Source organism: Acomys minous (assembly GCF_964271855.1).
Source record: "Acomys minous genome assembly, chromosome: 2".
Classification (NCBI taxonomy): Eukaryota; Metazoa; Chordata; class Mammalia; order Rodentia; family Muridae; genus Acomys; species Acomys minous.
Genome location: NC_140484.1, coordinates 17,381,800 through 17,398,985, shown reverse-complemented (window position 1 = coordinate 17,398,985; position 17,186 = coordinate 17,381,800). Strand labels below are relative to the sequence as shown.

At 48.7% G+C, this 17,186-nt stretch overlaps 1 protein-coding gene across 2 annotated transcripts in view; it reads left to right on the top strand.

Annotated features, from left to right (window-relative positions):
- Positions 1-14,636, top strand: part of CNNM1 (cyclin and CBS domain divalent metal cation transport mediator 1) — a 56,061-nt gene extending 41,425 nt beyond the window's left edge. For both annotated transcript variants that reach the window (XM_084754525.1, XM_084754524.1), the window contains 5 exons: positions 889-1,052; positions 8,566-8,749; positions 8,898-9,047; positions 10,981-11,082; positions 12,385-14,636. In XM_084754525.1, the coding sequence (XP_084610651.1) occupies positions 889-1,052; positions 8,566-8,749; positions 8,898-9,047; positions 10,981-11,082; positions 12,385-12,464 (680 nt within the window). In that variant the 3' untranslated portion in view covers positions 12,465-14,636. The remainder of the gene's footprint in view (positions 1-888; positions 1,053-8,565; positions 8,750-8,897; positions 9,048-10,980; positions 11,083-12,384) is intronic.
- The last annotated feature ends 2,550 nt before the right edge of the window (positions 14,637-17,186 follow it).

Sequence of the window (17,186 nt, the reverse complement as noted above, 5' to 3'; positions counted from 1 at the left end):
GACCACGGTGGCTTTCCTCAGTTCCGCCCTCTAGATGAGGCAAGACACTCAAATCACAGCCAAGGGGCCATACCTGCCCCGAGCCCACGCTCTTCATGCTATGTGTACATCTCAGACACGCAGAGTCTTAGAGTCCCACAACCAAACATCTGAGAGGTACTAAATCTGAAGCACCAGGACCAGAGCCTGGCTCACCCCACTCAATGCTGTTTCCGCCACAAAGCTCGAGGAATTGAGCCTTGCCTCACAGATTGGTATAAACAGCTATGAAGGACAAGGATAAAACTTTAATGGTATACGAGCATGCTGCACAACTTGTAACTATCTAGTCTTATGGCTCGTGGGCTTCCGGTTACATTCCCGACCCAAGGCCTGCCAATGCTGAGACAGGTCAAGTTACCCCCATTAAAATACGGCGGTGGTGAAGTGGCAGGTGCTTCTGGAAGACAAACCTAAGGCCTTGGTCTTCCTAAAAGGGTGTGTTGTAGCATTATATGCAGTGCCTTGTCCCAGCGGAGGGGACTCTACTGTGCACTGTGTACACAGACTTAACCTTGAATATTTGGGGGTCCTCCCGAACCTAACTTAAAGATGATAGCCAACAGCCTCCTATCTCTGCCCACCATCTAGGGAAAACAAGCGCTCTGGTTTCCTCCTGGGTCAGGAGATGCTTCACAGGGGACACCAACAAGCCACTCCCTTCTTGGGCTCTAGTGGGGTGTGGCCTCCTGTCCTTGCAGTACCACCGCTGCCTGGTAGTGCCATGGGACCTCAGTAAACAGCGCCTTTCTTTCTCTTCCTCCTTCCTCTCATCCTTCCTGTCTTCCCACCTGCCATTCCTTGTCTCTCCTCTCCTTCCCCTCCCTCTTCCTCACTCACCATCTGCAGTAAACCGGTCCCCTTCTCGCTGCAGCGGGTTGAATCGCTCGGAGTCTCCAAACCGAGAGCGCAGTGACTTTGGCGGGAGCAACACGCAGCTGTACAGCAGCAGCAACAACCTCTATACACCCGACTACTCGGTGCACATCCTCAGCGATGTGCAGTTTGTGAAGGTAAGTCCTGCAGGAGGGCAGCTAGTGGGGGGTAGGGGTGGGGGTGGAGGGGGTTGTGGAGACGGGGTGAGGGTGGGGAGACCGTTCTCCTTCGGCATAATACACATCCCCTCCCCTGTCCCATATCGTGCCGGTGGGGGTCCCGCACTGGCTGCACAAAGCCCCGCCTCTGGTACACCTGACTGTTAGAACTTGTTATTGTTGTTGCTGTCAATTCTTTGTCACAGTCAAGACTCCTGGCTCCTTTATTTCATGTGGAGAAACTAAGGCACAGATTAAAGGGAGATGAGCTGGCCTGAGATATGTTTCTGGCACAACTGGCTCTTTTGGACCCCTGCCACTGGCACCAGAGTGATTTTATCCATTTCTTTCAAGGTCAGTTGGCAAGGAATAAATAAGCCAAGCATATAGAAAAGCCATGGTGACCTTCTACGATAGTATATTGACTTATATGATAGTATTTCTAAGCCATAATAGTAAAGTGGGTCACCGAAGAACCACTCTGAACGTGCACCGCGCAGAGGCAGCCACACTCAGTGGTCAGTGCTTCAGAAGAAAAGCTGGGCTCTCTCTTTCCTTAAGGTTGCAGGGCACACAGGTCTTTTAAGTTTTCTCCCTTTCTCTTACTTTACTGGGATTTATTATGTTTTATTTCCTGACATCCAGAAAACAATTATAAACTTGGCTCTGAGACCTTAGCTAGAGCCCCATTTTCCACAGCCCAATGGACTATCCAGCAAGTAGACGTGGTAACTGGACCAGCCACTGAAATCACACCCCCGTCATCTCCTTCTGCCCAGAACACTGATAACTCTGGGGTGTGCTGGCTGGTTTTATGTGCCAGGCCTCTGCAGACACTTTTCATGATGGCCGTTACCAGCAGAAGGGGCAGAACGTGCCAGATGGGGCAGGACAGGATTGCTGGTGGAGGGAGGGCACTTTGCAAGGGGCTTTACTGAGTCCTTGTCTGGATCGCATGTTCATCTCACCCCCCTCTGAGGCGGTGCTATCGTCTTTCCTGTGGTGCAAACCGGAAGTTGAGGCTTGAGCACAAGCTCATCTGGCTGGAAAATGAGCTTCAAAGCTGACACTAGTCTGCTTCTGAAGCCTAAGCCATGAGATCACTGGACTTCAGGGAGAGCTACGGAAAGTTAGCCCAGGGAGAAGCAACCGTGGACTAGCTGAGCACAGGTGTGACTGGGCATCTAACAAGCCCATGTCTCACAACCCCGGCAAATCCAAGTGTGATGACAGAGCCATGGCATAAACAGGTTAGGCAGAGCTGGCTACTTTTGAAGTGGCCATCTGAGTGGGCTGAGGAAAGGACGCTTGCTGAGAACTGACAACAGAGGGAGGGAGAAAACTCAGAATAGAAACCATGGCGGTGGCAGTGGGGGTGTCTGGGCACTGGCCTGTGAAGAGCAGAGGCGGGCAGTGGTGTGAGATGGGAACAGAGCATCAAAAACAGAACCCCTGGGCCCTCTGGGGAGGCATATGGAATTTGGGTTCTATTTTTAGCGCATTGCCCCAGCAATGGAAAAAAATGTTAAAGTAGGACTAGAAGTTTTCTGAAGCCACAGGCTTGAAGAGAGTTTGACTAATGCTCTAATTGGCCACCCTTCTCAATTTTAAAATGTTGGGGGGGGGAGGGGCGCAGTGCTGATTTTGTTTTTTCTTGGGTCTTCCTGTTCACCTAAGTCAGTTCAGGCTAATGTCACAAATTACCGTAGAATGCACAGCTTACACTGCTATAGCCTGAGAGGTCCAAGGACAAGGGGCCAGTAGATCCAGTGTGTGTTGAGGGCCCACTTCCTCCTGGCCCTCAGATCCTCAGACATTAGACAGCAAAGAAAAGAAGCAACCCCCGTGAAAGAGAAGTCACAGCATCCTAGTCCCCAAAGCCCACTCCTGAATGCCATCTCCACAGAGATTAGATGTCAGGGTGTAGTGTGATTCCGGGGTCACATGGCACCGTTTTGTTTTTGTTTTTGGCTGAAGTTCAAAAAAATCAGTGAACAGAGCCAGGTGTGATGGCACACGCCTTTAATCCAGCACTCGGGAGGCAGAGGCAGGCAGATCTCTGTGAGTTCAGGAAGGAAGGAAGGAAGGAAAATAAATCAGTGAACAGTTCTGTTTGCTACTTTGGAGTGAATTCTTTACCCATGAGCTGGGCAGCCAGGGGCTAGAGGAGTGTCCTAGTCTTGAATAGGCTGGATAGGACAGTGGGATGTGGGTTTGTCAGCTCTTCAGGGATGTTCTGAGATGACCACCTCCAACAGAGGACATTTGTAAAGGTTTTCCTAAAACTTGCCCCACCCCTGGCGCTAATGAAAAGCAACTTTCCACGAATGACAAGGCAAGCTCTTTCCCAACCTGAGACAGTGGTGCCTGGAACCTGAATCTAAGGACAATTCTCAGGAGAACTGGGAATGACATGTTCTTTTTGTCACACCAGAGAACCCTGTTCTGGTCCAGGCTGCAGGGAAACGCCATAGTCTCTTTTTTCCCACCTAAACGGTTTAAAATTGAGAAGGACGGCTCATTAAAGCACTCGTCAAACTCTCCTTACACCAGTGGCTCCAGAAGACTTTTAGTCCTCTCGAGGGGCACTTTTCAAATTCAAGACAAATGTGTTGGGAAGCATCTTCTCCTCGTGCAGGAGATGCTCAGGGTCCTTGCTGAGGCAACTTCCCCCAGACTCCTCCCCCAGCTCTGACCTTCTCTAACCAGGAGAGTCTCTGTGCTTTTTATTTTATTCTGTAGTGCTAAGGGCTGACATGCCAAGCAAGTGCTCTACCACTGAGCCTGGGGACCTAAAGGGAGCACTGCATGGAAAGGTACTTTCACAGGCCCAGCCCCCACCTGCTGGCTGCAAGAAAGGTCCTCAGTGGCGTCCTTGTCCAATAAACTAAAGTTCCCAAATTATTAGGTTCAAGAGTAATATGATTTCAAGTTTAAAGTGAGCTAGAAAGGCACATCTTATGGCTTCCTGGGTAAGGTTTTACATTATAATGAAGTACCCAAAGAATCCTTGTGATTTGTTTCTTTCTTTGTTTGTTTATTTATCTGTCTTTTCTGTAGGTATCATTGTTAAGCTAAGACTGTTTGGCAGACAATTACAGTGTGGGTTATGTAACTTTGACCAAGATCCCTATCACCATCTAGTGGTGAAATCCCTAATTGCAGGGTCCTGTTTTGAAAGCTAGTAAGCCATGCCCAAGTCTCAAGTTCATAAAATGGCAAGAGACATCCACTGGCCTAAAGGTTTAACTTCTGGCTGCGTTGGCTGCGAAGTCAAGATGCCCAAAAGGGAAATCTTACATTTTGTTAGTTTCAAGATAATAATTTAGGACATGCTTAGATTGTGAACTGGCCCAAGTGCAAAAGACAATCTAAGCTCAAGCTAGGGGGGAGAATAAAGAAAAAAGTTGTCTTTTGAAATTTAGTTTCCTTAGCTCCATCAGCCAACCAATGGGTATTTCTTGAGCATTAACAATGTTCTTTGGGTACTGTGTAGTGTGTTAAATATATTTGAATATAAGATTACAAACATGGGGGCTGAAGCGATGGCTCAGTGATTAAGAGCACTGGCTGTTCTTCCAGAGGACCTGGTTCTGATTCCCAGAACCCACTTAACAGCTCACAATCATGGGTAACTCCTCTTCTGACCTCCATGGGCACCAGACATGCTCCACAAACGTACATGCAGGCAAAACATGTAGACTCGTTAAACAAAAATTTTTAAACTAAAAATTAGTTAAGAGGAGAAAGATAAGTTAAACAGCAATGACCAGCGCAGGCCACTAAACTATGTGGCATTTTTCTGACCACTAAACTATGTGAGTTTTTTCAGGTCACTAAACTATGTGGCTCCTCCCCCCACCCACGCCACTAAACTATGTTGCATTTTTCAAGCACCATATTGTCTGGAGAATATCTGGACCTTTAAAAATTGGGAGGGAACCAGAGGGAGATTACGTGTCACATGGAACACTCCCACAAATGGGTATGGAAGGCCAGCAGATTTAGTGCAGTGAGCCGTCTTTGAAGAGTCTAGCAGCCCCAGTTCTGGGCTGGTAGCCCTGAGAGCTATTGACCACTAAGGCTATGTTTCACCTGTTTCTCTTTTGTTGCTTGTTTTTTTGTTGGAGACAAGCTGTCACAATGTAGCTTGTTTCCGTTTTCTTTAACCTCTAGGCAATCTTTCTATTTAACAGTAACATAGTAAATTGAGCCTCCTCAGGGCTGGGAGTGTGACTCAGCAGTACTGCATGTGCCTGGCAAGTGCGGCTCTCTACTGCCCCAGCACTAACAACAAAACTTATCCAAAGGGAGAAAAATGATGAGCAGGGATAACTGAACCTGAGTCCATTTTTCAGAACAGAGCTTATGTCAATAGTTTATCTTTCTGTAATTTTTGTAACTAGTTTTATTTTATGTGTATGAGTATTTTGCTCACATATATATCTGCCGTGTGTATACCTAGAAATCAAACACAGGTCCTCTGCAAAAACAAGTGCTCCTAACCACTAAGCCATCTCTCTAGCCCCTTATGTCAACAGTTGTTGTTGTTGTTGTTGTTGTTGTTGTTGTTGTTGTTGTTGTTTTAAGGTCATGCATTAGCACAGCCACAGCAGTACTTTAAAGTTTAAAATATTTGTTCTTAGAACTGTGTGAAAGCAAGTCTGTGAGAACATAAAGAGGTAACAATCAATGGCACCTTCCCTTTTCTACAGCTACCCACTGACATGCAGACGCTCCCCCAAACTCTACCCTATACCCAGGGCCAGCTGTTCCCCCAACACATACCGCCGTCTCTCCTAATGTCCTGTCTAGCTGTAGCTGTCTGAATCTTGTTTTTAGCAGACATCTTAGTTGGGGTTTCTCTTGCTGCGCTGTGAGACTTGGCTTCCATTTCCACAGTCAGGATGTCTTCCTTATCCATTCATTAGCTGGCACCTGGCTCTTCCCGCTGTCCCCGCTGCCTGTGCTTTCTTACTGAAAGCTTTGCTCAAGCAAGCTTGGCTTCCCAGCAGCACCAGTCACGCTGACTCTGGGGGCAGAGGGCCACTGCCCCTCACAGCATGTCATAGACAATGTAGGAGAAATAAGATGGTGAGTTTGACTCTTATCTTTGAAATGTGTGCCTGTTACGAAGTCAGCTTGACAGGTGTGGGGGGCGGGGGGAGTGTAAGAAGTTTCTCCAGGCGTGCTTTACAAATTCAGAGGGGCCTAGTGCTACTGGCTCAAAAGTGGCAAAACCAAGACTTGAGCCAAGAGTGCTGAGCAGGCAGCAAGTAGCCTGCTGTAGTCTCTGGGTAAAGGATCCTTTTGCCTTATTCAGCTAAAGTAGAAGACAAATCTAAGTTAATAGTGTAAAGAACACAGCTGGGGGTTCCAGTTGAGACCACGTGCTCCTCTTCCAGTGGACCTGGTTCCCAGCCCCCTTGTGGAACAGCTCAGGACTACCCACGACTACAGCACCCTCTTCTGAACTCTGCAGGTGCACATACACACACACACACACACACACACACACACACACACACACACGGCATACACAGACCCACACACAGACACCACATAAATTAAAATTGAAGAACAAATAAGATGACAATAATTCTTCAAAGAACATGGCTATGGGAGGGCCAGCTGCTTTCTTGGGCTTATCAAGTACCATGCAGGAAACTTACCTGTCCTTTCTGGAACTTAACTTCAGACTTCCCAGTGAGGGAAGGCAGGCGCTGTGGCATGAGGTGTTCTCAGCAAGAGCCTTGAGTCCCTTGAAGCTTTGGGCAGACGGTGATTGAGACCCATATTCTCACTTTGTAAAGCACAAGGAATAATTCTCACCTGAAAACTATGGAAGCTGGTTGCAAGCACAGTGATGCTGTGACCTTAGGATGCTGTGTCCTTGGGATGCTGTGGTGTCCTTAGGATGCTGTGGTGTCCTTAGGATGCTATGTCCTTAGGATGCTGTGGTGTCCTTAGGATGCTGTGGTGTCCTTAGGATGCTGTGGTGTCCTTAGGATGCTGTGGTGTCCTTAGGATGCTGTGGTGTCCTTAGGATGCTGTGGTGTCCTTAGGATGCTGTGGTGTCCTTAGGATGCTGTGTCCTTAAGATGCTGTATCCTATACGGGAAGTAAACTTCGAACCCATACCCAGATCTAGCCGATGAACAGGACATTCTCCACCATTGAGTGGAGAGTGTGGACTGACTTTCACACAAACTCTGGTGCCCCATTTTTGATGATGTCCCTTGATGGGGAGGCCTGGTGGCACTCAGAGGAAGGATAACAGCCTACTAAGAAGAGACTTGATACCCTATGAACATATACAGGGGGAGGAGGTCCCCCTCAGTCACAGACATAGGGGAGGGGAGTAGGGGGAAAGTGTGAGGGAGGGAGGAATGGGAAGATACAAGGGATGGGCTAACAATTGAGATGTACTATGAATAAATTAATAAAATGTTTTTTAAAAGATGCTGTGTCCTTAGGATGCTGTGTCCTTAAGATGCTGTGTCCTTAGGATGCTGTGGTGTCCTTAGGATGCTGTGGTGTCCTTAGAATGCTGTGGTGTCCTTAGGATGCTGTGTCCTTAGAGCGCATCCCAGGGAAGGAGCGGGCACTGAGCAGGACTATGCCTCAGCGTAACTAGGTCTCAGACAGTGGGTCCCAACGTGCCACTGTATCACCAGCTTTACATGGAACTGTCTAGAAATGCAAATTTTGTTTTCAATCCTGACCTAGTCGATTGGCAATGTTCAGGACTGGGCCCAGAAAACTGGTTGTAACAAGCCCTGACACTGAGGTATGAAAACAACAGTTCTGTGTGATCCTCATCTTCTGGTTTGGATATGGTTTGAGTGTGTGTGTCCCCCCTACCCCCCCCCCACCTACCCCAAGGTTAGCAAGGTCCCCCAATGTAACAGTATCATGAAATGGATCTTCCAGAGGTGGAACCTAGTGGAAAGCGAGTAGGTTATGGGGAGCTCCATCCTCAAAGGGGATAAATACATTTTTTCCCAGGACTAGATTGGCTTTCGTGAAATCAGGTTGGCCTGTGTGCTCAGCCCCTTGCTACAGTCAGCTAACTCCATTTATGCTTCGTTAGCGTGTGCTACAGCCAGGGAGGCTCTCACCAAGCACCAGCTCTATGCTGCTTACACTTGTGAGCCACCAGGATCTTGAGCCAAATAAACCTTTTTTCTATATAAAGTACAAGCCTCAGATATTTTGCTACAGCGACACAGAGCAGGTCGGTGCTGGTTCTTCTCAGTGCACTGCCAAGTCTAAAACTGACAAAAAATGAATAGTGGGGATTGGCTGCCAGCAAGTAAAGGACCCTCTGTTGTCCCGATGCTGGGCTGAGTGCAGCTTGGATAGGACTCCTGCTTTGTGCCCTCAGGCCTCAGGGCAGGTGCACCAAAGCAGCCAAGCGGAGCTGTTTGTGAGCTCGGGAAGCTAGCTAGGTGAACAGAGCTCCCCTGATCCGCTGTCTGCTTCCTTCCAGATCACACGCCAGCAGTACCAGAACGCGCTCACAGCCTGCCACATGGACAGCTCACCCCAATCCCCAGACATGGAAGCCTTCACTGACGGGGACTCCACCAAGGCCCCCACAACCCGGGGCACACCCCAGACTCCAAAGGATGATCCGGTCCTGACACTCCTGAGCAACAGGACCAGCTTGCCGTGTGAGTCAGTCTGGTGGATGGGTTGGGTTGCCGTGGGATAAGAACCCTACCGTCCTCCTCCACTTCTGCCCCAGCAGCCATCTTGTGCCTCACAGAGCCCCGGATCTCCTCCAAGGCCCAGAGGTAATGTATTCATTGTCCTCCATAGGCAGCCGCTCAGATGGTCTGAGAAGCCCTGGCGAGGTGGTGTACCTGAGGATGGAGGAGATAGCCTTCCCCCAGGAAGAAATGACCAACTTTGAAGAGCACAAGACGCAGCAACTCTCGCTGTCCCCTGCAGCTGTTCCTACAAGAGCAGGTCAGGGCTGGGTCCAGAGCAGCAGGGGAGATCAACACTCTTAGACAAGCGTGGTTCAGAGCAAACAGGCTTGAGGAAGCCCTGAGACTCCAGCTCCTGTCTCTGTCTGTCTGTCTGTCTGTCTGTCTGTCTCTGTCTCTCTGTCTCTGTCTCTGTCTGTCTCTCTTTCTCTCTGTCACATACACGGGCGCGCGCGCACACACACACACACACACACACACACACACACACACACACACACGCACATTAGGTGGGGGGGGGCTGGCATTTACCAAACACCTATCATATATATAGGGCCCATCTAGTTTGTCTTTCCACATAAACTTGGGCAACGGTAGGAGCTATTTTCTGTCTGGATTCAGGCCCTTCAATTCAGGATTTTTTTTTTTTTTTTTTTTTTTTAAGATAAGGTTTCTTGTAACCTGGGCTGGCCTCAAACTTACTTTGTAGCAGAGAATAACCTTGAAATTCTGAACCTCATGGCTCCACCTCCCAAATGCTGGTGTCACCGGCATGCACCACCATAGTAGGTTTTTAGGAACTGTGCAGTGTAAGCAGATTACTCAAGCTACAGGTCAGTTTCCTTATCTTAATAGGTAAGCTTCCTTGAGTAAGTTGATAAAGATAAATAATGGTAGTTATACCATAAGTCAGCTTCAAGTATAAGTGAGATAGTGTGTAGATGGGGCACACCAGTGTGTGGCACCGTGCTCCATATTAGAACCACCCTATAGATAAGAAATCTGGCACCAGCCGTTACCCTCACCAGAAGGGCTCTTCCTTCCTCTGGGCCACAGAGCTGGCCAGAATTTCTGGGACCTTCCCTGCATTTTCAGATACCTTCATTTGAGACACCGTGCACTTCTGCCTTGACAGCAGAGTTTCTCAAAGCTCCCCGTGTCCCAGAAGCAATGAGATCTGGTTTGCCTCACTTAGGTAAACAGCGCCAAGCTTATGGCATTGCATGTATCTACCTGCCAGGCCAGTAGTTCCTCTGCCCGGTGTTTCAGCCCCGCCTGCCTCATTGCACACCAAGTGTACAAAGCAAAAATGTGGAAAGGCTCCTAAGTTTGTATGACAACATGTGCCAACCCCCCCCCCAAAAAAACTGGGCCATATTGTCACCAGTCCAGGATTTGGACTAAAAATAATGAGATCTTTTTCTCCCACACACATATTTAGTAGCTGCGCTAACGCATGTGGCTGGGAAACAGGGTGAAGGGTTAGCTACGGAGACGGGGGGGGGGGGGGGCAGGACTTTGGGGAACTTCCAGCTCACCTAGTAGTGTGATACAGAGGAGCCATGAGGCTGACAGAGGGGAAATGGCTTGGCCACACCCAAAGACCATGTTAGGCATGGACTCCACGTCAGGGCTTTTGGTGCAGGTCAGTTTCCAACATACCGCCCTTCCTCCCAGGATCGGTTCTCAGTTGGGGTGAGGGTTGGGTCCTTTCTGGGCTCTGAGATTCTAAGAAGCCAGGGGCATGTGCCCTGTTGTGGCTGAGCCCTTGGTTTTACGGGTAAAAGAAAGTGACATCAAGTGGCCTTAGATGTGCTCTTTTTGTCTGGCACAGACACACTAGGTAGAACACACAGTATTTTCTCCCTCTCTCTTGCCAGATGGTATTTGAGGAGATGTAATTCTTTCTGACTTTGAGTAGACTATTGGATTACAGCTCCTGTTGTCTGCCTGCTCCTTTTGTGGCAGTAAAATGCCACTTGCTAACTAATAAGCAACACCTTTCAGGGAATACACACACACACACACACACACACACACACACACACACACATACACACACACACACTCTGTTTGACATTATCACTGAGAGGCCCCACCCTTCGGCCCTGTCACTCAGAGAGGCATCACTCAGAATCTTCCCACTTGATCCTGACATCTCAGCTGGAGGCCTGAGTCTGCTCTCCTTTCAGCTTCAGATAGCGAATGCTGTAATATCCACCTGGACCCAGAGGCCAGCCCCTGCAGCAGCGACTCTGAGGAGACCATGGGCAAGAAGCTGCTGAGAACCCTGAGTAAGTATCTTCTCTCCCAGACCAGCGCTCCTCGCCAAGCACGTTAGGTCTTCCTCCCAGGGGAAGGTCCTGAGCCAGGGCCACACCTGTGATACTGTTCCGGTCTGTCCCATTGCGTTGGTGATCTCCTAGGTCAGAGGTCTACAAACATGTCTTGAGGTCAAATTCTGACCTCCCTCCACCTGTTTTTTACAGGTAGAGAGACCTTTGGGTCATAGGCTCATTTGTCATATGTGACCACAATGGCAAGGTTGGACAATTATGACAGAGACCTTAAAGCCTGCAAAACCCATATTTACTATATAGTCCTTTGAAGAAAAACCCTGTGTCCAGGAGACTACAAGAAAGGAAAGCAAGGACCAGTAAGATGGCTCCACCGGTAAAGGTGGCTTGCTGCCAAACCTGAGGACCTGACTTTGGTTCCTGGGAGCTACACGGTGAGAGGAGAGAACTGACTCCCACAGCTGTCTTCTGACCTCATATGCACACCATGGCACCTATACAACCACACACACACACACACACACACACACACGCACACACACACACACGCACACACACGCGCACACACACACACACACACACACACACGCACACACACACTATTCTCTTTTTTTTTTTGCTTTGTTTTTCAAGACAGGGTTTCTCTGTATAGCCTTGGCTGTCCTGGACTCACTCTGTAGACCGGGCTGGCCTCAAATTCACAAAGATCTGCCTGCCTCTGCCTCCTGAGTGCTAGGATTACAGGTGTGCACTACCATGCCCGGCTAAAATAAGTATTCTTTCAAGAGAGAGGAGAGATGATTATCCTCCTTAGACAGAGGTCAGTGCCAGGGGGAGCGGGATGAAAATGTCCTTCCCAAAAGCTGCAAGAGCTGGAAACGGTATTTCTTCCCTCTCTGAGGGCATTTATACAGTCACTATCACCTGGGCCAGAGGAGGTGGGACACTCTGAACCTGAGCCCCTGGGAATGGCTCCCCGCTCTCACCACCAGCTGTGGCCCATGGGACATCAAAGACTGGTGTCTGGCTGTCCCTGGAGCTGTGGCCTTCTGGGGAAGGGAAAGAAGGCATTTCAGGGCCTATCACAATCTGTTCCATGAGCCCTTTATCATAGGCTAGTGCCCGAGACTGTGGCTTTTCAGAGCTGTTCCTCTTTGGGGAAAGTGCTTCGAGGTGTAACTGTGCTCAGGTTCCATTGCACAAAGCAGGGCTTTGTTTGTGTTGAAGAGTCCCCAGACTGCTGAGACTGCATGCATGTCCTCCCGAGCTACAGATGGATGCTGACAACCTGCTTTTCAGGTGGCCGGAAAAGGAAGAAGTCAGCAGATGGAGAGCGAGCCTCTGAGGAAAACTCCAATTTAACACCTCTGATCACATGATGAGGGAAGACCTCGTTGGCTGGGTGTGAGACTCCGAGGCTTTGGGAGAAGAGCCACCCTCCCATCACTTGCTTCCCCACCCCCCAAGGCCTCCCACCAGTGACAGAACACTCCGCCCTCCATCTTTCACCCCTTGCAGTCAGTTTGGCAAGTTTTACCAGTTTGCCCCCAGTCTGACACAGAAGGAGATGCCTGTAATTGGAAGATGCTAGAAATGGTCTTGTCTGCAGGATAGTCCAGGACTGGCTGGGGAGGTGACCCCAAGCTGGTCACCATTCTAAGGCCCCCAGTGATAGTCTTTATTCTTTAGTGTCCCTGGGCCACAGGAGACCCATGTCCTGGAATTCACCACTCTTTCTTCCAGAACAAAACAACCCTTCCTCCCATAGTTCATGCTTAGCATTAGCTCAGCCAGTGACGTGGGCAGAGAGGTGTGTTAGTCCAGAGGAGCAGGCGTGAGGATGGACAAGGATTCTTCAGAGTGTGGGACCCACTGTCAGTGAGCCAGTGCTCTCCACAGCCTGGGGAATGGAAGAGAAGAAGCCTTGAGTCAGGACGTGTCCCGCTTGGGCTTACTGTAATTAATCTCTCAGGAAGCCTACTTCGGAAGAGGGAGGTCAGGGAACACAGAGACAAAGTTGTGAGCCAGACATAGAACTTCAGGTTTTAAGTGAAAAATCAAAGCAGGAAAAAAAAAACTTACATGAAAAAATTGTAAGTTGTGATAGTGAGTGTGTAGCCATGATAAACCAAAGAGTGCCCAGGTCAGCCAGGAAGGATGCTCCGTGCTGTCACGGGACTCCAGTGTGCTTGACACAGGAATGTTGAATGCTCATCTTTCTTTTGCACATACCCCCCACCTCCCACCTCTTACCACATCTCTTACTGGTCAGCTAAGTATTCCATTAACCTACCTGATCCAGGGATATTGGAGCAGGAGCAATTCCAATCATAACCACAAGATGGCAGAATGACCATGCATATCTACTCCTAAGACTATGTAGGTATTGGGAAACAAAGCCAGCCTAAGGGAAATATTTTTAAAGTCAAGTTTGAGTTCTGATTTACTTCCCACCCCATCCTTGCGCCCTTCCAGTCAGTATCCAGAGAGCCAGTGCTGCCTGCTGTATCTCCAAATCATTCCCTTGCTGCCTCACCCCCAACCCCCCAACCTCCCAACCCCGCCCCCCTCAGTCACAGGCAGATGGATGAGATTTGTGTCTCAAAGGAAGACTTGCCCACAGGAACTTTAACTCAGGGGTTGTTAACTTGGGGCCATTATCCCAGGGGAGTCTGTAGCTTGACTCCAAAGGGCTAAAGAGCCCTTAAAACTGTCGGAACTTAGTGTTTTTGTGTGTTTTCCAGAGACTTGAAGCTTTCTTAGTATTCTCAAAGTTTCCAGACCCACAAAGGCTTTTTAACAGTTTTAAATAATGGAACTTTTAGCCCAGTGTTTCTGCAATGCAGAGTGAATATTGGACACTTTGAGAATAGTGTTGAACTATATAAAGGGTCAAGCACTCTTGTCAGTTGGGGGTAGGTTGGCACCCACCAAGACAGGGTCCTCCGAAATCCTTGGCACACCACACAGTATAGTTACAACCTACGCCCCATGTTTCTTTTGCCCACTGTCTACCAAGCCACAGTAGATATTGCCAAGAGGCCCATGGACCTTGGGAGGAAAGAGTGGAGCCAGAGATGCCTCTTATGCGAGTGTCACTGACTTCACCCGCCCCTTGCTTAGCCTGGCTGGCCTGAGGCTCAACCATGCATGTGTTCTAGCTAATTCCATAGCCAACACTCCCTGCCTGCTCCTACCAGTCAGAATAGACAGTGCCAGCCCTCAGTACTTGGTGTTTCGGACCTAGGCCAGTAAGTGACAAGTTTTGAACAAGAACCTGCAAGGGAGCTGAGCAAACAAATTTCCCTCTCATTAACCCTTAGGCCACCAGGCTCAAGCCACTACTGTTGCATTACACCCCTCCCTCTGCAGAACCTCTAAGGGACCCGTCACCACTCCTTTCCCTAGCTCCCAACAGTCCCCCCACCCCCACCCCTTAGTTTTCTTCAGGTTAAAATAAATTTTAAAAAACGATTTTAAAATAAAGCATTTATGAAGGCTCAATAAATTGTAAATAATTTTTAAAATAAAATAAAAATGTGTTTCCTGGACTACGGCCGCTTTACTTGCCCATGGAATTTCGGCATTCTGAAGTGGTTTCGTTTGAGATGTGTGTTGGACAGTGCACACACAGGTATGTCATCCCACCTGTGGCCCCCGGCCTGCAAGGGCACACTCCTCTGGAGGCAGGTGTGAGGCCGAGGCAGGTGTGAGGCCGAGGTAAGGTTGCAGGAAAGTACTTGAGTTTGGGAGGCCAGATGGGTGAGATTTTATAGGGATGAATGGCAGAAGTGGGATGTAAAACAAACCTGGGTGTAAATGGAGACAACGGGGTAGTAAGAGGATTAATGAGAGGGGCGGACAGCTGCTGAGCCCACGGGGACCATGAGAAAAGTTCTAGACCTTGGGGGCCAGACCCAGATACGCCCGAGACTCTGCTGGTCACACTCGCTGGCTTCTTCGGACCCTCTGGAAAATCAAGATGGCCCAATTCCAGCAGTCTTCTAAAGCAAAGGCTAGAGACAGGAAAGGAGAGTGGGCCTGGGGACACAGGCAGAACAGCCAAGCAGCTGGCGAGGTGTGTAACGGAACCGAAGTGGGTTATGCCAGAACAACTAAAGTTATTTTCTGGAGCCTCAATAGAGTCTATTCATCCCCGATTAAGGTAACAACTGTTTTGCTCCCGGCTTTACTTACCAAGTGTTGTAATATGGAGCCATTACATTAGCTCATTTCTCAAAACTGCCCCTCACAGGTGCTGAAATTACCAGCCTGAGCAGTTGGGTAACTTGTTTGAGGTTGCTCTGTGAGGAACTGACAAGTCTGAGTGTCCTGTTTGTGAACTGACCAAACCTGTGCCACTAAATTCCCCCTCAAGGCATGTACCCGTGTCTGAGAGGCCCTGCAGCCTTCCCTAAACATCCCAAGTCCAGACCCAGTACAGGACACACTAACCCAGACATATAAACACACAAGGCCAGATTCCCGCTTCAGTTCATTTTCTTTAATACTAAAAGCATTTCTAGCACTTTGGGACTGGCATGGAGACTTAAAGCCGTTTCCTTAAATAGTTTTAGCACTTCCTCTGGGGGGAAAAAAAATCACCTTTCCCTAAACAAGAAAAGTTATATACACCTTAGTTAGAATTTACTGAGGGGGACTACATTTTGGAGGGCCACAGTGATGACGGTTTTTTAAAGATTTGTGTGTACACCCTAGTCTATGTAAGTGCCACTGGAAGGCAGAAGTGGGTGTTGGCTCCCCTTGAACTGGAACTGCAGGCAGCTGTGAGACTCTGTGTGGGTGCTGGGAACCAAACCCCAGCCCTCTGCAAGAGCAACAAAGGATCTTAAGGGCTGAGGCAGCTCTCCTTCCAACTCAAGACTCTTGCTCTCAGCAACCAAGTCTGACCCCATGGAGGCTTATGCCCCAGCTAGGGAGAGCGACAGGAAACTCAGGCCACCACAGTTGCCTCACCCTTACTCACTGCAACATCTTCAAGTAGAAGGGCAAACACTTTAATAAAGGGCACAAGTGGAAACAAAGACACGGCAAGCTAACATCTAGTAACCTTTCTCAGCTCTGCCAGCCCTGGGCTCCTCCAGCGAGAGTGCCAGCCAGAGGGAAGGGCCGGTGCAGCCACAGGGAAGAAGGGCAGCCCGGTGTCACGCAGGAAAGCCAACCAGGAACCACCACTGCTGTTTCCAGTGGTAGGAAGCCATCTGTTTCAGGACCAGTAGACTGATTGAAAGAAAGCAATGGGGAACAATGAAAGTAGACCAAATTCAGGCTCACAGGAAAAGATTTTTAACTAAAAGGCCATACTAACAAAACACAGTGCTTTGGCAAGCTTGGAAAGAATTCCTCACCACACCCAGATGAAACGGGGTGACTCAGGGACAGCATGAAGCAGACTTTCGCTCCGGGAGGGATACCTCATGCGAGTCCTAGGAAATGCTGAAGAACCGCTTTTAAATGTTGGGACACCCCACTGGTTACCCTGTTAAAGCAATGTATAACCAACCTTACCAATTCCCAACAGCCACCATTCGCAGAGTGCCTGGATTCTGGAAATTGTGACGTGTTTAAGCAGCTGCAATTTCCCCACTATGCTAGGAGGTGCTCCAGCTGTTACGGGAAGGGCTGGTGTTCTAGAATCACTCTAAATGACGTCATCCCAGTTTCTTAAGAAAAATAAGAGGCTGGGTGTGGTGGCGCACGCCTTTAATCCCAGCACTCGAGAGGTAGAGACAGGCGGATCGATGGGAGTTCGAGGCCAGCCTGGTCTACAAAGAGAGTCCAGGACAACCAGAGCTGTTACACACAGAAACTGTGTCTGGAAAAACCAAACCAAAAAAGAAAAAAAAAAAAAGAAAAAGAAAAAGAAGAAAATGGGCGGGGTCTGGATGTTAAACCTAATAAAAGCAACATGGATTTACAGTCATGATCCTACTACAGCTTTCGATTTCAAGGAACACGTTTTGTTTGCTTTATTTTATTTTTTTTTTTTTTTTACCTTCAGCCATTAGCAAATCTCTCTAAAGCCTTAATTCTAAATTGTGGGTCACAACTCATCAAATGAATCACAAACACAATTCCAC